This window comes from Mirounga angustirostris, unplaced genomic scaffold (genome assembly GCF_029215605.1).
Source record: "Mirounga angustirostris isolate CCGP_5_RB_7025 unplaced genomic scaffold, mMirAng1.0.hap1 SCAF_2, whole genome shotgun sequence".
NCBI lineage: Eukaryota > Metazoa > Chordata > Mammalia > Carnivora > Phocidae > Mirounga > Mirounga angustirostris.
This window is the reverse complement of record NW_026991710.1, coordinates 202,710,223-202,734,074: the sequence shown is the minus strand read 5'-3', so window position 1 is coordinate 202,734,074 and position 23,852 is coordinate 202,710,223. Positions and strand designations below refer to the sequence as shown.

At 47.3% G+C, this 23,852-nt stretch overlaps 1 protein-coding gene across 1 annotated transcript; it reads right to left on the bottom strand.

Annotated features, from left to right (window-relative positions):
- Positions 1 to 851: 851 nt before the first annotated feature.
- On the bottom strand, positions 852 to 22,932 carry LOC123841693 (zinc finger protein 596-like). The gene is made up of 6 exons (XM_064585734.1): positions 22,448 to 22,932; positions 10,452 to 10,608; positions 9,763 to 9,889; positions 8,931 to 9,026; positions 8,293 to 8,375; positions 852 to 3,136 (listed from the first exon to the last, which is right to left on the bottom strand). The coding sequence occupies exons 2-6, from the start codon at positions 10,554 to 10,556 to the stop codon at positions 1,799 to 1,801; spliced, it is 1,749 nt and encodes a 582-aa protein (XP_064441804.1). The 5' UTR covers positions 10,557 to 10,608; positions 22,448 to 22,932; the 3' UTR covers positions 852 to 1,798.
- Positions 22,933 to 23,852: the final 920 nt, after the last annotated feature.

Sequence of the window (23,852 nt, the reverse complement as noted above, 5' to 3'; positions counted from 1 at the left end):
GGGGCTGCAAACGGGGTCCTGAACCTGGTCACTTCCTACTGAAATCGGCCCTCCTGGGCCTCGCTCTGTAGTACCTGGTGGCAAACATCTGCCAACCTGAAAACAAGAGCTGCCACAAGAGACCGACGAGAAAGTTTATTTGGGGTTGAAGAATTGCGCTTTGGGGAGCACAGATTCCAGCAATAACCACAAGTGTCCCGTGTACGGGGTGAAAGCAAGGGGGTTTTATGAGAAACAGATGGGCAACTACATGGCTGGGGTAAAAGAGAAGACGGTTGTCCTCTGGTACTGACACATGGTCAATCCTGGAGCGTTCTCGCGTGCACTTGAGGAGGCACTGTGCCCTTTGTGGATGGAGTGCTCGGGATCCATCTCATCTAATGTGTCATTGAAGGCTCATGTTTTCTTATGGATTTTGTCTGAATGGTTTAGCCATCGATGAAAATGTGTCTTCAAGCTCCCCTCCTATGGTATTACTGTTTCTCCCTTTACATGTGTTTATGTTCTATATACGTAGTTGTTCATTTTTTAAAAGATTTTGAGAGTCAGAGAGAGAGAGAGAGATCATGAGCAGGGGGAGAGGGGCAGAGGGAGAGGGAGAAGCAGACTCCCCACTGAGCAGGGAGCCGGATGCGGGGCTCCATCCCAGGACCCCGAGACCATGACCTGAGCCAAAGGCAGACGCTTAACCGACTGAGCCACCCAGGCATCCCTATATGTAGGTGTTCCTATGTTGGATGCACAAATATTTACAGAGGTTCTATCCTGCTGTTGAACTGACCCCCCTTATTGTCAGGTAATACCCTTCATTGTCTCAATAATGCCATTCTAAAATGAAAATTTATGCAGAATTCGGTCACAAACTATGTATTAATCTTTAATTCATCATTATAATCTACATACATGGTTAACAATATGTAGTAATGACACATCATCTTGTGTTGTTTTTCAGTTAATATTCAACATTACTTTCTAGTTGAACCCAATCATAATTATTGCTGTATGAAAAATAGGACCTAACCAATATAATGGATTTTTTAGCAACAATTTTGCTTCATATGCAGTTCTACATACTAATCCATTAAGGAAGAAAATAATTGTCATAAAATTCTGCATTCAGAATTCCCAGATGATGTCACAATCCTACATATGTTTCTTACATTTTTATAATAGGCCATCAGGCAAAAATATAAATTAATGTCTAAACTGTGTGGTTAGACATTCTCAATAGATGTTTTTCCTAGTCAGGGATTTCTAATGCAAACTCTAACCTTTCATCTGATTTTAGCAATGGCATATATACAATGTGAGAAACTGCATGTTGACTAAGGAATTAAAAATCACTGAAGACTTCCATTCATTCACTATTCTACAGAGTGTGAAACTTCACATGCCTACAATAGTTTTTCTACTAGTAAATGTTTTTTCCATGCATATTACAATGAATAAGCTCCCCAGCATCAATTTTTGTTACTCTCCTAGAGTGACCTCCTTTTTTAAGATTCTCCTGTGTAATTTCCCTTCCAGGGAGATTAGATTATCATTCATACTGAATTTTCTTGTGCACCCTACAACCGGAGATTAGCTAATGTCTCTTCCTCCTCGATGATAAATATAGGGTTCCTCCAAATGGAGTTCACTCATGTTGTGTAAGGATAAATTTAAAATGAAGGCATTTCCATAATGAATATGGCCATAAATTTCCCCCACTTATGAATTCTCAGATTATAGATTAGAGCTGTGGCTGAAGGCTCTTCCATGTTCTTTCACTACATTTAAAGTGAGTTCTCTCATGTCTTCAAAGGCAAGAGCTCGTAACAAAGGCTTTTCCACATAGAGGACATTTATATGGGTTCTCTCCAGTATGAGTTCTCTCAAGTTCTTTAAGATTAGAGCTTTCAACAAAGGCTTTTCCACATAGAGGACATTTATATGGGTTCTCTCCAGTATGAGTTCTCTCATGTTCTCTAAGATTAGAGCTTGTAACAAAGGCTTTTCCACATAGAGGACATTTATATGGTTTCTCTCCAGTGTGGGTTCTCTCGTGTTTTCTAAGACAAGAGCTTGTAACAAAGCCTTTTCCACATAAAGGACATTTATATGGTTTCTCTCCAGTGTGGGTTCTCTCATGTTCTCGAAGACAAGAGCTCGTAACAAAGGCTTTTCCACACAGATGACATTTATATGGTTTCTCTCCAGTATGAGTTCTCTCGTGTTCTCGAAGATTAGAGCTTGTAACAAAGGCTTTTTCACATAGAGGACATTTATATGGTTTCTCTCCAGTGTGGGTTCTCTCGTGTTCTCTAAGATTAGAGCTTGTAACAAAGGCTTTTCCACATAGAAGACATTTATATGGTTTCTCTCCAGTGTGAGTTCTCTCATGTTTTTTAAGACAAGAGCTTGTAATAAAGGCTTTTCCACATAGATGACATTTGTATGGTTTCTCTCCAGTGTGTGTTCGCTCATGTTGTCTAAAACAAGAGCTTTGAACAAAGGCTTTTCCACATAGATGACATTTATATGGTTTCTCTCCAGTGTGAGTTCTCTCATGTTCTCTAAGATTAGAGCTTGTAACAAAGGCTTTTCCACATAGAAGACATTTATATGGTTTCTCTCCAGTGTGTGTTCTCTCATGTTGTTTAAGGTAAGAACTTTGAACAAAGGCTTTCCCACACAGATGACATTCATAAGGCTTCTGTCCAGAATGAATATGCTTATGTCTAGTTAAAGATGAAAAATACCTGAAGTGACTCCCACACTGATTACAAACAAACGGATTCTCTCCTGTGTGAGTTATTTTATGGGAACGAAGGTGGGAATTTCGACTGAAGTTTTTTCCACATTCATCACATTTATAGGGTTTCTCTCCCGTGTGAATTCTCTGGTGTATGCAAAGCTTCCTTCTATTATGGAAGCATTTCTCACATTGATTACATTTATAAGGTTTTGCTTCCATGTAAGTTTTCTGGTGTCTATAAAGGTCGCTTCTATGACTGAAATGTTTCCCACATTCGCTCCATTTATAGGGTCTCTGTCCAGTGTGAGTTAAGACATGTTGAGTCAATGTGTAGGTCTGAGTGAAAACTTCATCATACCCAATATGTTCAAAGGGGTCTTCTCCTGAGTGATATTTCTGCTGTTGGGAAAGAAATGAGATTGTTACAGGAACTTCTCAGAAACATTTATCCATTCAGTTCTCTATATATAAATTCTAGGCTGACCACTCAGTGATAATCTCCAATTAAAACCTTCCCCAGGTTACTTATGTGCACATGGGGTATTCATCTCCTGCACGCACAAACATTTTTACCTTTGCATATTATATGGATGGAGGTTTCTGTGATTTGTCCCGCAGAACCTTCCACCCCGACCTGCACGAACGCAGGCAGGCTAAACAACGATGTGTGCGAGACTCCTGCTCCATGAGTGACCTCGGGAGCCTGGTTAGTGGACATTAGCTGGCTTCCAGGTCAGAACGGGCCCTTCTGGTCCAGATGCCAAGAGCTGTAAGAGTTGATGTACCTTTCTTGTTCTCCCTTACTGCTTACTCCTGCCCTCATCTATGCACAGACTTCCCTTTCCTTCTTTCGGTTTCTGTTAGATTTTTATATCAATCGAGTGTTTTTTCCCCTTTGAAACAGAGAGTATGGCTGCCGTCAATCTTTTATGTAGAACGTAACTGGTGTAGTTGGCCGGATTCACGACATGCCTTTTCTGTTTCGAAGAGGAAACCCCCACCCTGATGCTGATATTCCTGAGTGGGAAGATCCGCAGTTTTGCTCACTGGCAAAACAACGGTCTAGGCAGGTCAGTCTGTGTGAACAATGGGAAGGTAAAATAAAGTCAGCCAAGCCACCACTGCTCACAGACGCTCTGCGGACTCTTAACTGGGATAGATGATTGTGTCATTCCTAGCTCGTTGGGGATGGTGTTTGTTAATAGCCTATAGACAAATGACCACATCGTGGTAAGTGCCAGGAGGAAAAACTAAAATTAGAAAAGGAAGTAGCGGATTTACAATCTAGAATGGCTATGCTTCAATGTCAGACTTACCAAGTCCACACCTATCAGTATGGGGCAGAAAAAATGGCCATACGGTTGGCCAGGTAGAAATAAAAGAGAGGGAAGATGGACACTAAGAAAGTGCACGTAGCTATGGGTTCTGCTGGGCGTGAGTGGGATGGCGACATCTGGGATGATGACGACGGGGGTACAGAAAACATCTCTCAGACGGAGCCACCTAGGGCAGCAGAAGCATCACCCCGCCAGAGAAGAGATGTGACAAGTCCAAGATACTGTGCTACATGAAGTTTTTAAAAAAGGTGGATTCTGAATACACTGCTACATCTATGGCAGTTTCAAAGACCTCTTACCCTAAGACAGACGGAAATAATGGAAGCAACTCTGTACGTATGGAAGTAGGAGATATGTAAAAAAGATATAAGGAACGGGAATGTATTTTTTTGAAGGTAAAAGAAGGTAATTTTGTCCTGGATGAGACTGGTTGTTTGGAGAGAAATGGCTTAGGATAAAATCTGAACGCAAAGTAAAGTTGTAGGTTTGTGAAGGGAGATCTTTGGAATTTTAAGTATGATAAGGACAGACTAAGTAAGATTGAAATGAATGGATTTTAAAAGTACATGGTATAAGATTAAAATTCTGCTTTTCTCTCTGTTCAAAAGACAAGTTTCTCAAATTATTGGTCTGCACTTGCTAAGATGATGTAAACGGTTGTTTTCTTTTTGTCTGCTCAGAAAAACCAGTTTCTAGGCTTTGTCTTTATCAGGTCTTTAAGAATCTGTAGTTCAATTTAGGCATGTGTTTTAAAACTTTCTAGGGTTTTAACAAACTTCCCAAGATTTCAGTTGCAAATGACATCTTTTTGACCGAGGCCTTTTTATTCGGTGTGTTAAGTTACTTGGAAAGCACTGTCAAACAAATGATGGATATGTTGTTTGGGTAAATGCTATAATTATTCTAGAGATTATATGCAATTCCTAAAGTTTTTGGGTTTTTTTTAAGATTTTATTTATTTTTTGACAGAGAGCGAGAGAGGGAACACAAGCAGGGGGAAAGGATGAAGCAGGCTTCCCGCCAAGCAGGGAGCCCAATCCCAGGACCCTGGGATCATGACCTGAGCCGAAGGAAGATGATTAACAACTGAGCCACCCAGGCGCCCCTGCAATTCCTAAAGTTTTAATAAAGGTCAAATAAGCCCATGCTATCTTGGTTGCAATTTGTTATCAAAAAGATGACTTAAAAAAAAGAAGATAGCAGGAAAGGAAAAATGAAGGGGGGGAATCAGAGGGGGAGACGAACCATGAGAGACTGAACTCTGAGAAACAAACTGAGGGTTCTAGAGAGGAGGGGGTGGGGGGATGGGTTAGCCTGGTGATGCGTATTAAAGAGGGCACATACTGAATGGAGCACTGGGTATTATACATAATGAATCATGGAACACTACATCAAAAACTAATGATGTATGGTGATTAACATAATAAAAAAAGGATGACTTAAAATAATGGTTAATTTAGTGTCACCAAGTTTTCATGGGTAACTGTTAAGATAGCTTTCAAAGTCTTTGGTAACCTGGAACTTTAAAGTTTTGCTTGGATGATGAATTGGGATTGAATTCGTTGGATGTTTAGGTCTTTTCCAAATAGGATGAAGTTCTAAAGCACTTGATTACTGAAACAGGTTTGCACTTCTGACTTCTTACTGCAGAGTACCTAAGGATATTTGAGTCTTTTGATAAACATGCTTTGTGCTTAACTGATTCATAAATTTGCCATCCAAAGAATTCTGCTGTGACAGTTCACAACCAGTTACTACTTAGTTTTTATTGAAGACGCCTATGGGAAGACATTTGGCAATGGGCCCCAAATACTAAAATTACTGTTTTCCATGTAGATGCTCACAGTGTACTTACCTCCACAGAGCAGACCTTCAACAAAGTACCTAACTCACTAGTTCAATCACGGCAAACACAGGTAAGCCTGTGACTGACACCGGACTGGCGAAAAGCGGACACTTGGGAAAGTAGGCTACTCACAGGTGGGCCCAGAACTGTGGGATACCCATCACTCGGGATGGCATGAAAGAAAATGTATTAAAATGTCCAACTTGTCAGATTTGGCAAAAGCAAGAAATCCCACCACAGTACAAGGGGCAGAATCAGCAGCAAAGACCTCCTGCCCAAATTTGGCAAATACGTTATGTGGGGCCATTACCCTACTTCCAAGGCTGTCAGATTTGTGTGGCAGTGGACACTTTCTCTGGTTATTTAATAGTTGGCCCATTTGCCCACACCACCCAAAAGAAAACTATCAAAACCTTAGAGACTATTCTATGATGATGTACCTACTCAGACCCAGAATGATAAGAGCTCCCACTTGACAGGTAAGTTAGTAAAAGCTTTTGCCTCCTCCTATAATATTGAATGGATCTGTCATATTCCCTATTACCCCCAGGCGGCTAAATTGATGACACAGATAAACAGATTTTTTTTAAACAACAATTAAAAAAAGTATGGGATGGCTCTTTTATCAAAATGAAACTTATACTTAACAGAGGCTTTAAAAATCCTGACTGATAGACCTATTGGTCAAAATCAGATTCCATTAGGGCAGATGAAGATCCCTAATTCACAAATAAGGTGTATGACAAAACCCTTCTAGCCAATATTAATATGCTGGAATATTAATTCAGATGCTAACTTACCTTCCAAAGCCATCCGACAACATTCCCCCTTCTGCTGAAGTAACTGCTCAAGGAGGGGTTGCTACAATGATACTCATGTACTCCGATGATAAAACATTCTATCATGTTTGGGTTCTATGCTGTCCCATCGCCTGGACTCAAGCCAAGGCTATCTCCACCAAAGTAGGACAACCGCTGATCCTGCCCTGTTGGGCCCACCGCTCTCTACATATAGGACCTACGTGCTGGTGCCGTGATGGACACAGGATTTACTCCCAAAAACACGTTGGACATCTTCTTGACCTCACTGACCAAACTCGTCGAGAGCACTGTAATTTCACTCTGGGATTAACAGCTATCACCTTGTCCGATGACGGTGAACATACACACGTAAAATTGAGAAAGCAAATTCCCAATGATGTCAGTTTAAAACGAGAATCTATGCTTGTGACAGTGCTAATTTTCCATTACCAACCGTTAATTAATCCAATCAATACTTCCCCTAGTTTATTGGACTGGTTACCCCATTGAGGAGGGTTTCTACAGGATGCTGTACTCCTAACATTCACTGTACTATTTATATGTTGTTGGACTTGTGGATGTATCAAAAGTGCCTTGCAGGTACACACGGTACCGTATTATGCAGGACAACTCAAGGACCAAATGTACGGTATGGGTGGAGGTTTCTGTGATTTGTCCCGCAGAACCTTCCACCCCGACCTGCACGAACGCAGGCAGGCTAAACGACGATGTGCGTGAGACTCCTGCTGCATGAGTGACCTTGGGAGCCTGGTTAGTGGACATTAGCTGGCTTCCAGGTCAGAACGGGCCCTTCTGGTCTGGACGCCAAGAGCTGTAAGTCTCCAGGCTGGGCTGTACCCCCGGACTGGAATCTGGGAGGGAGGCAAACAAACACAGCCCAGACTCCTTGACGATGCAAAGACGTGATAACGCAGAAATGCAGCTCACTCCAAACTGCACGTAGGCAAACAAATGTTTAACTTCAGACCCCGTCCTGTGCCCTATAAATACAGCCCTTGTGGGGATGGTCAGTGGGAAGTTTCAGCTGAGGGGAGGACGGAGGACGCTCCGCCCAGGCCTCTCCACCAGGACTGCAGCCCGGCTGTTTCCACAGGGCTTCCCCAGCTGATGAGGTTGGATGTTCTAAGTACCCGAGTTGATGTAACTTTGTCTTGTTCTCCTTTACTGCTTACTCCTGCCCTCATCTATGTGCAGATCTCCCTTTTCTTCTTTCGGTTTCTATTAGATTTTTATAGTATCAATGGAGTGTTTTTTCCCCTTCGAAGCAGAGAGTTTGGCTGCCATGAATCTTTTGTTATAGAACACCTTGGTAGCATCTTTACTGGAGGACTGAGTGCTTTTGAAGATGTCATTATGTTTCGTGCAAATAAACCACGGTTATACAATTATCCTTTTATCAGAGTTGTTAAAGCTTAAATCCAGGCTAATTTCTTCCCCAAATTAAATTTTTGACCACATTCTGTGGCAATATGTGATTTTTATGCCTTGTTAACTTATCCGACTCCCAGGCCTCCAACACGGACAGGCAAGGTTTGTCCTCATGAAACTTACTATTGTGTTGTAGTTAGATGGGTCCTCCTTGAAGATATCTTGCATAGATATTGTTTCTTCCTTTTTATGGCTGTTTTCCAAGCCTGAAATAATTGAAGATAATAAGAAGTAAATCTAAGAAATATCTTGAGTAGAGTAGGGGAATTAAAGTGTTGAAAAACACACAAGATCCATGTGTGTTCCTAACACTAACCACTGCATGACCAAATAATGTGAAACTGAGGATTATACTGGTGAATAGACAAGCACTTTAGAATAATATCAATCAGAATAATATTAGAAAAAACCTCAAAAAAGAAAAATAAATAATGATGGGCTGTTGCAAAAAATATGAGAGTAGAAATCATTTAAAAAAGAGAGAGAGAAAGAGCAGAAATCATGACCAAGACCACAATGTGAAATTTTACATCCTATGAGGACAGGAACATTGCTTCTCTGAGGTCAAATATAAGTACAGATGTACGAAGAGAAACTGATGTGTGACAAGTTAATAACAAAGTCTAAGGAATGCAGGCTCACTGGCCACTTGGTCTTCTGAAGCTATCATTCACTCAAGGAAATGTGCGTGACATCAATAAAAGATCCTGCTCACTGACTCACTAGACTTCTCGCACTGAGCGCCTGTGTCCACAGCTCACCTGGACTCCAGCCTTGGGCAAGTCCTCTTTCTTCCTTCCACAGCACCCCTCCTTGTTCCCACTGGGAAATCACATCTGATTGGAAGAACTGACACCCTAGATCAATGGAAGAAGGGTACATGAATTTACAGTTCTGCGCTGAGAACAGTGCATGATATTCTACTGTGCAGGCTGCTGAGGAAGAACAGTGTGAGCACTGCACAACAGCCCCGAGAATAACGCCTTCAACACTGGAAACATCAATGAAGTTCTCAGCCTGACACTGCACCCGGGTCAGTCAACACCTGTTTGCTGCTGATGCTCCTGCCCAAGCTCAGCACGTGCAGAAGGCTCAGCATGTGCATCCAGAAGGAATGAAATCAGTGTTCTCACAGAGCGGTTAACATTATTTCCAAAGGAAGACAATAAACATACGCTCCATCAGAATATTCTGTGGAGTTTTATATGGAAAGTGATACAAGATGTTCGATTTTCTACTGTGCTCAAACTTCACCATAGTGCCCAGAGCAGAAAATAGTTAAGATCTTTATTTATCCATCCAAAAACTATTCATTGTATTTCCAGCATTGTTCTGGGTCTTGGAGAAAGTGCAACAGAACGACACACAATTGTAGTCAAGACGACCATAATTCAAATTATTATGTAACACACTTGATGACAGTAAAGAAATTTACAAATTTCATCTAGTCAGAAGAGAAGGGCTACAAAAGAATATGAGTTAGGGCAGAGAGCTGTTAGAATCTGTGGAAGCTGCTGCCTACACGGTTCATAAATAAAAAGATGAATGAATGAACGAATGACTGAATGAACGGACAGATGGTGGCTGACTCACCCACGGAGACCAGATGAGTGATGTTCTCCAGCATCACATCAATGTACATCTTCCTCTGGGACCTGTCCATCAGGGTCCACTCCTCCTGGGTTAAGTCTATGGCTACATCTTTGAAGGTCACAGATTCCTAGAATATCACAGAGAGTATGTTTCAATAGGCCCATGCTTAGTAATCCATAGGACAGAACTGTCAATAGGATACTGACGGCAACGGGGGAAACCATGTGGATAGGAGGTCAAACACCCTGTGTGGCTCAAATCACACGTTCTCCCGTGATCTGCCTATGCCTTTCAGACACATTCAAAAAGAAAGATGCACACAGTAGGCCCACAATTACTTCATTATCAAGGAATCTCAATGTGAAATCACCTGGCAATTTCCCAATAAACTGTTAATTTTGACTTCCTGGTTGGCAATTATAACCTAGATTAAATAGCACTGAGGGGCACCTGGCTGGCTCAGATGGAAGAGCATGTGACTCTGGATCCTGGGGTCATGCGTTCGAGCCCCAGGTTCATAGAGATTACTAGAAAAACGAACTTATACAGAGTGGTGCTGCGATTTCCACTGAGCTATTGTGCAAATGCTTCTTTCAGCGCCAACACTGACCACACACGTGATCGGTCCACTCATATGAACAGGCAGAGACTCATGAAGCAAGGCCCACCACTCATCGTACAAAACTCACTTGTTCTTTAGAAGAGATCAGGGCAGACAGTATCGTGAGGGGCTCCTGAGATTGCTCTTCTGAAGGATGGCCCCACAGTGATCCCTCTTGCAGCGAGCTCTCCATTCTCAACAGCAATTATCCTTGGATCGGTTCTCTGTATATTAATCCTGTTTTTCTGTTCAAAGGCAAGAGAATCCTCTCAATTAGTTCTGGCCTCTCTTGGTCCTTCAAAAACTGCTTCAGGATTTTAAATTTTACTCTAAAATGCACAGCTAATTTTTAAAAAATACTCCCCAGGCACTGTTTTCAGATTTCCAATTTTAACCAAGTTTAATCACAAAGAGGGAAAATGGGTGAAAGGGATAAAGGTAGTAAAGAGGATTTTAGTCATCTTTGGAAGCTCCCTAACTTCAAGTACATGTTAACAAAATTTTTAAGTTTAAAATTGAGAGGAAAACATGATTTCTTCTTTCTTCTCTTACACAGATGTTTCTTGTGTTCTCTGGAAAACTGCACAGCTCGAACACCTGTCCCCTCATGGGCCGAATGTCACCCCTCCCCACGTTACTAGGACTAATGAGCACACCATTTCCCAACTAAGACCATACTATGGAGGAGAAAGAAAACTCTGCCAATTTCTTTTCTGCAAGGACATCCTTCACGGAGAATGAGATATGTAAATGTTGGAAAGGAGATGATTTCCTGATCAATCCCTGACCAAGCACAAGCATCCCTAAGTCCTGGGAATAATTAAGTAGTGCCCAGCTCCCTGAACATTGGCTGGGTGCACTGAGGAGACTCAGGCCAAGAGAGGCCTTCCCATCCACTGGCAACAGAGCTTTTATCCAGAGCAAGAGCCCACCTCCACTCACCTGCAGCTGCATTCTCAAGAATTCAGCCACCCCCTCGCCTCCTCTGGATCTCCACTCACAGAGAGTACAAGCAATATGCAGGAAAAGCTGAGCAAGGAGAGAGAAGCCAAGAGACTCTAGTCTTATCCCCCATTCCTGGAGATCCTGATCGTGAATCCCTGCGACCCCTGCATGCAACCCCCCAGCTCCCTCTATAAGAACATGCCATGGGCCCTCAGAGAAGTGGGCAGCTCTCACATCTGCCTGGAGCAAAAGTGAGAAGGCTTTGGCTACCGTTGCTAGTAAATAAAATATGAAGATTCTTTTCTATTTCCAGATAAGGGAATGAAAATCACAGAGTTTATAAGGTAACCAGCAAGTTGGTTTTGTTTTTTTTTTAAAGATTCTACTTATTTAAGAGAGGGACAGAGAGACAGCAGGAGCAGGAGTGAGGGGCAGAGGAAGAGAGACTCTCAAGCAGACCCCATGCTGAGCATGGAGGCCGACGTGGGGCTCAATCCCAGGACTCTGAGATCACGACCCAACCCAAAACCAACTGTGCCACCCAGGAGCCCCTCAGACAAGGAAGTGAAAATCATTGAGTTTTAAGGTTTGTTTGTTTGTTTGTTTGTTTAAGATTTTATTTATTTATTTAATTGACAGAGAGAGAGAGAAAGAGACAGCGAGAGAGGGAACACAAGCAGGGGGAGTGGGACAGGGAGAAGCAGGCTTCCCATGAAGCAGGGAGCCTGATGCAGGGCTCGATCCCAGGACCCTGAGATCATGACCTGAGCCGAAGGCAGACACTTAACAACTGAGCCACCCAGGCGCCCTAGTTTGTACGTTAACCAGCAAGGTTTTCATAAGGTTATTTAATTCTTTCCCTAAACCCCAAACCTAAAAGTCCCCAACTTAGAAAATGTAGAATGCAAGCATCTTACAAGGAAATTTCTTCAATCTAACATTTTAGTAAATTTGTAACTGGAATACTGTCCTACATTAATCATCAGCACAAACAACACCCCAGCATTTCATAAATCTTACATTTAAAAATATTGGTAAACTTTATGGGGCGCCTGGGTAGCTGTCAGTTAGGTGTCTGCCTTCGGCTCAGGTCATGGTCCCAGGGTCCTGGGATCAAGCCCCGCATCGGGCTCCCTGCTCCGCGGGAAGTCTGCTTCTCCCTCGGCCCCTCCTCTCACTCGGCTCTCTCAATCGCTCTCTCTGTCAAATAAATAAATTTTAAAAAATAAATAAAGTATTAGCAAACTTTAAATTCTTACCAAAATTTTATTACTTAATTGTATTTCATGGAAAAATGATATATCACAAACAAAAGTAGATTTAACTCACCTCCTTATACCTAGAGTCCAGAAAATAAGGAAGACAAAATAAAAGTTTAATAAATATGACTCTTCTGCTTGGAACTTTAAATACATTCACTTAATTAATCCTTACAAAGACTTTGGTGTATTTACTGCTACGGACTGAATGCCCATGTCCCCTCTGCCCCCACACAACTCCACTAGTCAAAGCCCTACTTCGCAACATGGTGGTCTCTGGAGGTGGTTTAGATGAGGTCATGAGGTCATGAGAGTAGGACCCCATGAAGGAACCGGTGACATTATTAGAGGAACAGACCCACAGCGCTCTCTGCCATGCTGGGACTCAGTGAGTGCCAGGCTTCTGCAAGCCCAGAACTGGTCCGTCACCAGGTCCCGAATCTGCAGACACTTTGGTCTCGGGAGCTGCCAGGCTCCAGAACTGTGAAAAATAAATGTGTGTTGTCTAAGCCACCAAGTCCACTGTGTTACAGCCTCCCGGAATGACTACAGCATGTACTTCTTTAACAAATGACATGAACATAGTTCTGGAAAGCTTTAGTAATATGACAAAACTACACGGCTAAAGAATGATACAGATAGCACTTTAATTTTGGTCTATTTCCCAAACTCAGATTTCACGGTCCTCTTCAGGGGTACAAACCACCCCTAGGTCTTAGCAGGAATGCCCCTCAGCAATCCCCGCCGTGCCTCCTTCCAGCAGCTGCTCAGAATCACTCCTCCCACCTGGGGACCACCTTTAGTCTACCAGCCCACTTCAATCCCCATATCCTCCTTTCCACATGCATCCAGGACAAGAAAATGCAGTTTTGTTCCAACTGCGTATGCAAGACCTGTCCCAATGCCTGCTTACATGGCTTGTGCTCAAAACTATGGGAGATCAAAAATCCCCTTTTGTTAGATCTGCCTATCTCCCTGATACACCCATTTCTTCCACCCGTTTAATGACCAACACCCCGTAACAGACAACAGTCCTATTTCTCAAAATCCAAACATTCAAATAAGTAGTGTTTTTTTGTTTTTTTTTTTCCACACCAGCAGCTAATTCTCTGACAGCGACTGGGTGTGCCAGGGTTCGGCTCAGTCCTGGCAGTCTCTTCCCCGAGTCATCATCAGATCCCCACAAGCCTTCCTCTACTCCAGATGCCAGCAGCAGATGTAGTGCCAGGCTACTCACACTTCTGCTGGGCACACTGCAGGTCCAGGGGTTCCCACAACCCCTCAAAGGAGGTTTGGTAATTTTCTAGAATGACTCCTAGAATTTAGGAAAAACTTCACTTGAGCTTACTGGTCTGTTATAAAGGACAAAAACGAGCAGTCAGATGAAGAGGTACATGGGGTAAGGTCCAGGAAGGTTCCCAGTGCATCATCCCTGTCCCCGTGGAGGTGGGGTGCACTACCCTCCAGCAGGTAGAAGCTTTCACCAACCTGCAAAGTCTCCAAACTGAGCTCAACCTCCAGCAAGCTCTCCCCTCCCCAGAGGCTGTTGCGTGGGGCTGATATTATTTGCAAGCACAAATTTATTCATAACACTCTCCAGCTTTAATTTCTTCCATGCTTTCTCACTGGCCTTGAAGTAGGGCCTTTAGACCTGCCATGATCTTCAGGCCCTGAAACCCTCCTGCCTGCTGCCATAGCTCATCCACCCAGCTCCTCCCACTGCGGTCGGCTCCCTGCTTGTCTCAGCAATTTTACACAAGTTCTGTTACCATGAAAAAAATAAGTCTTTAAAATTATTCGTACTTCCATGAATATTCCTAAGACTTTGCTCAAATAAATTTTTTAAAGGTTTTATTTATTCATTTGAGAGAGAGACAGAGAGCACACAAGCAGGGGGAGAGGCAGAGGAAGAGAGAGAAGCAGGCTCCCCGCTGAGCAGAAAGCCCAACACCAGACTCAATCCCAGGACCCTGAGATCATGACCTGAGCTGAAGGCAGATGCTTAACCAGCTGAGCCACCCAGGCGCCCCTGCTCAAATAAATTTTTAATTAACTAAAATATCAGCATTTTACGTAAGAGTTATATCCTTTAGGATTACATACACACAGTTTTTTTCCTTAAATTTCTTTAAATTATCTCTCCTAAATTAGCCTTTAAACAACAGAGTCTGACAATTTATCCTTCTTATTCTCTAGGACAGCTCCTCCATCTGGCACAAGCCCTGTTCAGAGTTTCCTACCGCACACATCCGTCTGATGAAGAGAGATCCTCACTGCCGCAAGGACACTGCAGTGTGACTAGGCAAGACGACACAGAAGAGAACCCTGGAGACGGAGCACTTGATCACCTCAAATGCCTGCTATAAAAATAATACTCTCAACTTTTGAGAGTTAGTATAGATTCACTTTTATATTTGATATAAATACACTGAAAAGAAAACAAGACAAACCATTCTTTCTGGAATCAAATGCCTGTGCCTAAAATGAAAATACACTGCCTGATAATTTTCTTCAGAAGTCATTTATTCTTTTATATATTAAGATAGATCCTAAAACTTATGAACTTTTTTGTATTATTAAAAAATAGTTGAAACACATCCTATTTATGGGAAAACCAACATTAAAAGTATAATTTATTCTTGGAACCTATAATATTTTGAAGCATGTCGAGTATTACAGTCACTAGGATTTCAAGAAATCGGACTTGAAGAGATCTGTGTTGGATGGTCTTTCTCTCTTCCCAGGAGCTAATGGGAGAGAAGGGTCTGCACAAAGATTTCATTTGCCTGCCTCGAGATGACCAGGAGGGGTGCTGAGATGACCAGGAGGGGTGCTGAGAGCAATGTCCTGCGCCTAGAAGGATACACAACGTCTCCCCCTCCAGGTTTTAACTACAGGCACACCTCATTTTAGTGCACTTGCAGAGTTTTTTTTTTTTTTTTTTTAAGATTTTATTTATTCATTTGAGACACAAAGATAGAGAGACCATGAGCAGGGGGAGAGACAGAGGGAGAGGGAGAAGCAGGCTCCCCGCTGAGCCAGGAGCCAGATGTTGGGCTCAATCCCAGGACCCCAGGATCATGACCTGAGCCGAAGGCAGAGGCTTAACCATCTGAGCCACGCAGGCGCCCCTGTTCTGTGTGCTGACTGCTACACTAAGCTGTCCCCCTATCTCTCTCCCTCTCCTTGGGTTTCTAGTCCATAAGACACAACAATATTGATATTAGGCCAATTAATAACCCTACAGGGGTGCCTGGGTGGCTCAGTGGTTAAGCGTCTGCCTTTGGCTCAGGTCATGATCCCAGGGTCCTGGGATGGAGCCCCACATCGGGCTCTCTGCTCAGCGGGAAGCCTGCTTCTCCCTCCCCCACCCCCCCTTCTTGTGTTCCCTCTCTCGCTGTCTCTGTCAAATAAATAAAATCTTAAAAAAAAGGGGGGGGCCTGGGTGGCTCAGTTGTTAAGAGTCTGCCTTTGGCTCAGGTCATGGTCCCAAGGTCCTGGGATTGAGCCCCGCTTCGGGCTCCCTGCTCAGCGGGAAGCCCGCTTCTCCCTCTCCCACTTCCCCTGCTTGTGTTCCCTCTCTCACTGTGTCTCTCTGTCAAATAAATAAAATCTTTAAAACACAGTAAAAAAAAAAAAAAAAAATCTTAAAAAAAAAGGCGCTAGTCCAGTGAACACATGAATAAGAAAGTGAAGTGAAACAAGCTTATTGCTGATATGGAGAAAGTCTGAGTGGTCTGGATAGAACACAACACTCCCTAAGTCAAAGCCTAATCTATGGAGAGGCCCTAACTGTCTTCAGTTCCATGAAGGCTGAGGGAGGTGGGGAAGCTGCAGAAGAAAAGTCTGAAGATAGCAGAGACTGGCTGGTGAGCATTAAGGAAAGAAGGCGTCTCCATAACATGAGAGGACAAGGTGAAGCAGCAGGTACTGATGGAGAAGCTACAGCAAATCACCCAGAAGATCTAGCTCAGAGAATTTAGGAAGGTGGCTACACTCAACAACAGACTGTCAGTGTAGACCCAACAGCCTTCTGTTGGAAGAAGATGCCATCTAGGGCTTTCGTAACCGGAGTAAAGTCAATGCCTGGCTTCAAAGCTTCAAAGGACAGGCTGACTCTCTCGTGAGGGGCTAATGCAGCTGGTGACTCTAAGTGGAAGCCAATGTCCACGAACCATTCTGAAATCCTAGGGCCCTTCAGAATCATGCTTCATCTGCTCTGCCTGTACCCTTAAATGGAACAACACAGCCTGGATGACAACGCATCTGTCTACAACATGGTTTATTGAATATTGTAAACCACCATTGAGGATCTACTGCTCAGAAAAGATTCCTTTCAAAATACGACTGTTGTTGATATATACACCTGATCACCCACCCAAGGGCACCCACCCATTAATGAGATTAATGTGGTTTTCAGGCCTGCTAACGCAGCATCCATTCTGCAAAATGGCAGGGGAAAAGGGGACACAGACCCAGAACTTTGATAAATTATAGGGGAATTAAAGCTTGTAAGGGTCTCTATAGAAAAAAAATCCAAAAACAGAAGAGTTTCCCCCCTTTAAACTGTAGGCTCAGAGCGCCTGGGTGGCCTCAGTGAGTTAAGCGTCTGCCTTCGGCTGACCCCAGGGTCCTGGAATGGAGCCCTCCCCACCCGGCATCGGGCTCCCTACTCAGGGGGGAGTCTGCTTCTCCCTCTCTGACCCTACTCCCCACCTGTGCTCTCTGTCTCAAATAAATAAAAATCTTTAAAAAAAAAATTGTACGCACAGTTGTAAATATGAAAGAATTGAGTAAATATTTATTAGGGAAGAAAAGGTGTGGTACTGAAAAAGCAACATTTGTGGGGACTGAAAAGTGCAGCTGAAGGTCATTCACGAAGAGGCCTGGGGAAACCAGTGCTGAAAAGGAAAGAGCATATGCAAATGTCCCAAGGTGAGGCAAGCCTGACAGGACCGTGAATTAGCCAAGTGGTCTGTGCACTGGAACAGTGAGTCAGTTACAGCCCTTTGGTGACAGTTAACAACCAAGGTTTTATTTATTTATTTTTTTTATTTTTTAAAAGATTTTATTTATTTATTTGACAGAGAGAGACACAGCGAGAGAGGGAACACAAGCAGGGGAGGTGGGAGAGGGAGAAGCAGACTTCCCGCGGAGCAGGGAGCCTGATGCGGGGCTTGATCCCAGGACCCTGGGATCATGACCTGAGCCGAAGGCAGATGTTTAACGACCGAGCCACCCAGGCGCCCCAACCGAGGTTTTAATATTACATTTCATTTCTGTTTTGTTCAGTGTTCATCTCTGGCAAACAAATACTAAAATCTGTTTGGGTATTTTTTCCGCAAACAAAAGACCATATGGAAGCTTCTTTGTGAAAGGAAAATGAATAGAAGCATTAAGATACAATTGCTAAGACAGAGCTCCTTATATTCACCCCAGCTCAGTTATATCTGAGAGGCAGAGAGTTGAGAAGGGAGATGCTAATCTTAAAATAAAAAGATTAAAGATATTCTATTTGGATCTGATAGTTGGCTCCCTACTGCTGGCTCTTTCTGTCCTTTAAGTTAGCAGTCCAGGAAAACTGGTTTTTATTAGATAAAACATAAGCAGTGGTCATTTCAGAAAATAAGAGAATATCAAACCCCTATGCTCTCCCCTGTTGACACCCACGAAAAAGCCCATGCAAAGTCAAAATTCACATGATTATGTGAAATAATTTATAACCTCAATGGAAAGTGGTCTAAGAATAATTTCCATTATAATAAGCACTACTTATGTAGGGATGCATTTTCTCCTGAAAAAGGGATGCAAAGAAACAGAGACTCGGAGACATGGTGTACAGTTTAGTTTGGGATCATGACCTGAGCCGAAGGCAGATGTTTAACGACTGAGCCACCCAGGCGCCCCAACCGAGGTTTTAATATTACATTTCATTTCTGTTTATGTTATTTCTTATGTTATTTCTGTTTCATTTCCTTAGTCAGAGTCCACTTCCTAGCAGGTCTGAGGAGTAAGCTGAGCTCAGGGGAATGGAGATTTGGAGATTTGGAGGAGAGCAGGGCCCCCCTTCTTTGTAAGAACTCCAGAGTGGTTACTGTTCTATTGCCTAACAGAAAAATATCTACCAAATTCTCAATTGATCTGAGTTCAAATATTAATATTAAATCAACTTGAAAGTTTTGAGAAAGCCATGGGGACGCCTGGGTGGCTCAGTCGTTAAGCGTCTGCCTTCGGCTCAGGTCATGATCCCAGAGTCCTGGGATCGAGCCCCGCATCGGGCTCCCTGCTCCGCGGGAAGCCTGCTTCTCCCTCTCCCACTCCCCCTGCTTGTGTTCCCTCTCTCGCTGTCTCTCTCTCTGTCAAATAAATAAAATCTTAAAAAAAAAATAAAAAATAAAAAAGAGGAGCACCTGGGTGGCTCAGTCGTTAAGCGTCTGCCTTCGGCTCAGGTCGTGATCCCAGGGTTCTGGGATCGAGCCCCGCATCGGGCTCCCTGCTCCGCGGGAAGCCTGCTTCTCCCTCCCACTCCCCCCTGCTTGTGTTCCCTCTCTCGCTGCCTCTTTCTGTCAAATAAATAAATAAAATCTTAAAAAAAAAAAAAAGAAGAAGTTTTGAGAAAGCCAGAAGGGTGTCCTCTCTTAAAATCTTTGGTAAGTTCTGCAGCATGAACAGTCGCAATCTAGTATTGCCAAATTCCAACCAGCATAAACCTCAGTGTTTCCAAAGGAAACATTAAAAAGAAGATTATTAATTTACAGTTTCTTGTAAGAGTTTATTAAGGGTATAAATGAAGCTACTGAAATTTGAAAATCCAATTTGATCATTGTTTTTTAACGTTTATGGTGTGAAAACTCGTAATGGGAAACCTCCCTAAAATGGAGTCGGGAGATTTGGCAGGGAGAACTCTCAGGCAACTGCAGACCCGGTAGGAAGAGGGACTGGACCTTTCAGGGACTTGACCTTGCACGTGGATACCACTCTACAACTCCAGCAGGAGGAAGAAAAGCTCTCCTCATCGCCCCCAGGACCACAGCTCAGCCAATGAGAAGCCACCACACTTCAAACTCCCAGTTTCCTCCAATGGACTTTTAGTTCACAGCAACCTTCCCAACTTACCCCTTTTCTCCTTAAAAAAGCATGCCTCTCCTTTGTTCCCCTACTTGCCTACAGTTTTTCTGCAGCTTGTTTGTCCCGGATTGCAATTCTATTCCCAAATATTCCCTAACATTTACCAGCTGGTAAAATAAATGGCAGTTCTACTTTTAAGGTTAACAATGGGAAACAATAAACATCCGTATCAAATGTCCTCAGATACTAAAAAATTAATTTTTCATTAACTAAAAGCGAAAACCACGTATTTCCTAAACAGTACCCGTTTTACGAGCCTCATTATCCTAACTGGACACAAAACATCGAGAAATAGAAAACAAAAACCCTGATTAGAATATCCCATACTTCTCAAAATAAAACATTTTCGGAAAGCTCTGACAGCAGACGTCGGACAACGGGAACTCGCCATCCACGGAGCACTTAACGACCTACACCGACACTCGGATGCCAGCCCCGCTTCGCCCCAAGTCCCGACACGGAGCCCGCGGCCGCGGCTCTGCCTCCCGCCGAGGACGCCCCGCGCTCTCCCGCCTGGCCTCCGCCACCCCCGCTCGCTCCGCGAACGCGCGCCCAGCGCAGCAGCCGCGGCGGCGGCGGCCGGGGTCCCGCCGGCCCCGCGCCCCCAGCCCGGCGCCTCCACACAACCGGGGGCCGTGCACACACCTGTCACCCCACCCGGGAGGCGTCTGCGCACGCACGCAAGAGGCCTCGCGGCTCGAAGTCTCACCTGGAACTGCCCGAAACGGCTCCCCGGAAGTGGGGAAGCAGCGGCCGGATCCCTCGGACACCAGGCAGCCGCCAACCGACCCGAGCGGCCAGCCGGCCGGCGCGCGGCAGCGAACGAGGGGCCGACCGGAAAGTCTGCGGCCGCCTCTTCCTACCTCCGTACGCACCCCGCCCGGGCCCCGCCCCACGCCGGCCGCGCCCCGGCCGCGGCCCCGCCCCTCCGCCGACGTCCCGGCCCGGCCCCGCGCTCGCCCTCCCCGGGCCCCGCCCCCACGCCGGCCGCGGCCCCGCCCCTCCGCCGACGTCCCGTCCCTGCTCCGCGCTCAACTCCCCGGGCCCCGCCCCACGCCGGCCGCGGCCCCGCCCCGCCGCCGACGTCCCGTCCCGGCTCCGCGCTCGCCCTTCCGGGCCCCGCCCACGCCGGCCGCGGCCCCGCCCCGCCGCCGACGTCCCGTCCCGGCTCCGCGCTCGCCCTTCCGGGCCCCGCCCACGCCGGCCGCGGCCCCGCCCCGCCGCCGACGTCCCGTCCCGGCTCCGCGCTCGCCCTTCCGGGCCCCGCCCACGCCGGCCGCGGCCCCGCCCCGCCGCCGACGTCCCGTCCCGGCTCCGCGCTCGCCCTTCCCGGGCCCCGCCCCACGCCGGCCGCGGCCCCGACCCGCCGCCGACGCCCCGGCTTCGCGCTCGCCCTCCCCCAAGCCCCGCCCCTCCGCTGACGTTCCGCCCCGGCCCCGCCCCACGCCGGCCGCACCCCGGTCCCGGCCCCGCCCCTCCGCAGACGTCCCGTCCCCGCTTCCTGCTCACCCTCCCCAGGCCCCGCCCCGCACTGGCCGCGCCCCGGCCCCGGCCCCGCCCATCCGCTGACGTCCCGTCCCGGCTTCGCGCTCGCCCTCCCCAGGACCCGCCCCTCCGCAGACGTCCCGTCCCCGCTTCCTGCTCACCCTCCCCAGGCCCCGCCCCGCGCTGGCCGCGCCCCGGCCCCGGCCCCGCCCCTCCGCTGACGTCCCGTCCCGGCTTCGTGCTCGCCCTCCCCAGGCCCCGCCCCTCCGCTGACGTCCCGTCCCGGCTTCGTGCTCGCCCTCCCCAGGCCCCGCCCCTCCGCAGACGTCCCGTCCCCGCTTCCTGCTCACCCTCCCCAGGCCCCGCCCCGCGCTGGCCGCGCCCCGGCCCCGGCCCCGCCCCTCCGCCGACGTCCCGTCCCGGCTTCGTGCTCGCCCTCCCCAGGCCCCGCCCCTCCGCCGACGCCCCGTCCCGGCTCCGCGCTCGCCCTCCCCAGAATCCTCCCCACGCCGACCGCACCCCGGCCCCAGCCCCGCCTCTCCGCTGACGTCCCGTCCCCGCTTTTCGCTCACCCTCCCCAGGCCCCGCCCCACGCCGGCCGCGCCCGCGCACTGGCCCCACCCCACGCTGGCAGCGCCGCCACTCTCTGGCTCGGTCCCAGTCCATCTGACCCCGCCTCTACAGGCCCCGCCCCCAGAAGGCTCCGCCCCAATTCGTAATTTCCTGGCGCCAGAACTTTTCTTGGCGCGAAGGAGCCCCTGCGGTGGTGGGTGGGCGTTGGTGTTTGTGGTTCAAAGCGGCGCTCCGCGGCCGCGTCCCCGCCCGGTCCTCCCGGGCGGCACAGGCCCCGGCCCCGCCCGCCCCGCCCGCGCGGAGCTCCGCGTCGCCCTTAAACGCCCCGGGGCCGGGCGCTGGGGCCGGGCCAGCGTCTGTCCGGCTGGAGTCGCTCCGAGGCCTGCACGCTCGGCCTCCAGCTGTGCGTGTCTTCTCTGTGTCCCCGCACCGCGCCGCGTCCTCACGCGGGACGTGGGTCCTGGCTCTGCCCGTACCCCACAGCCCGCTGGCGCCGGGCCGCCTGACGCCGCCCGCCCCGGCGTTCAGCTCACCCCAGTCCTCGCGGGACACCCGCCTCCCCCTCCCGCCCTCCGGCAGCCGGGCCCCGCGGCCCCCGGCCCCCTCCGCAGCCTCGGGTGGCGGAGGGGACGACCGCGCTCTGGGACGCCGCGTGCTGTTCCGTGCCGAGGCCCGATCCCCTGGCCGTGCCTACCAGGGCTTGTTGACTTTCCCGGTGTCCCGCTGCAAAGTCCGCGCTCGCTAGGCGGCCGGCATCTTCGTTCCAGCTCGAGTGTGGAGTGGGCGGGGAGAGGAGGGAAAAAAGAGCCCAAGAGGGAGAACCCGGGAGACAGCGTGTAAGGGAGAGTGAGTAAGAGCAAGACAGAGGATGAGAAGGGGGAGGGCCTTTGCAGTCGGAAAAACAGTCACAGGACGAGAGGAACCTGGGCGAGGAGCAGTGGGGTCGGCGGAGAGATGGAGGAGGGGGCCCAGACCGGCGGCAGGGCAAATGCCGATTCATGCCAGTGTCAGCTTCCCCACCGCTTTCCCTTTGAATTTATTGTGTGAGGTTCCCATTAGAGGCTCAATGCTTTCCCAGTCCCTACTACGCATTGAAAATATTACTTGGTACTCAGTCACTTTACACCAACTTAAGGTGCACTCAGTGAAGATCCTGATCCTTTTTAACATTAACAGCCAGACCCAGCGCAATCGGTCTAATCGCTAACAGCGTCCCTTCTTCGCTTATGTCTCTTGACTCAGCTGGCTGTGCGCTAAGGTCTCCAACTAAGTGTGAGTGCTCTTCAAGTCTCCTTTGTCCTCAACAAACGTTGAGGGATGGGCTGGATTGTCCAGCCATTCTTGTTCCTAGCCGGCCCTCTGGGGGGACATGGACGGGCCGTTCCCTGGTTCCGCTGGGGACTGAGACAGCCTCTTGTGTCTCGGTGAGTGCGGCGCCGACCGGTCCCAGCCTCCCCTCCTCGGCATCCAAGGTGGGCCTAGAAAGCCTTCCGTGAGAGTCCCGTTTGGGGCAGTGGCACTTCCCAGGCTCCTGAACTGACCTAGGAAATTCTGCAGACGCTATGGCTCTTGGGTCCTCGTGGCCGCTTGGAAAATTTCAAGAGTCAGGCCGAGCATGGTGACAAAGGGGGTTCCTGGCTTGATTTGAACTTTTTTTTTTTTTTTGGTGGCTCCAGTGGGCCAAAATGCCCTGGCTCTACTAGAAAAGGAAGCTAAAATAGAGGATGCAGATGATCTAACGGACTTGGAATGACACAATAAGAGTGAAAGGGAGTGGGTGAATATCATATTTTGGTATTCAAGTTTTACTACAATACATACAATACAATATCCATTTTTCCTCTTCAAATGTTTTTTCATATGGTACTTCAATGAGCTTGTTTTGGTATTTTTAGAATGGAAATAAAAATATGAAATTGGGGCGCCTGGGTGGCTCAGTTGGTTAAGCGACTGCCTTTGGCTCAGGTCATGATCCTGGAGTCCCTGGATCGAGTCCCGCATCGGGCTCCCTGCTCGGCAGGGAGCCTGCTTCTGTCTCTGACCCTCCCCCCTCTCATGTGCTCTCTCTCATTCTCTCTCTCTCAAATAAATAAAATCTT

Coding starts and splice junctions, on each gene's coding strand:
- LOC123841693 (XM_064585734.1), bottom strand. CDS start 10,556: ATGGAGAGCTCGCTGCAAGAGGGATCACTGTGGGGCCATCCTTCAGAA. Junction 9,027..9,762: donor CACTCATCTGGTCTCCGTGG/GTGAGTCAGCCA, acceptor CCATTGATCTAG/GGTGTCAGTTCTTCCAATCA. Junction 3,137..8,292: donor CATCTAACTACAACACAATA/GTAAGTTTCATG, acceptor CTTTCCCAACAG/CAGAAATATCACTCAGGAGA.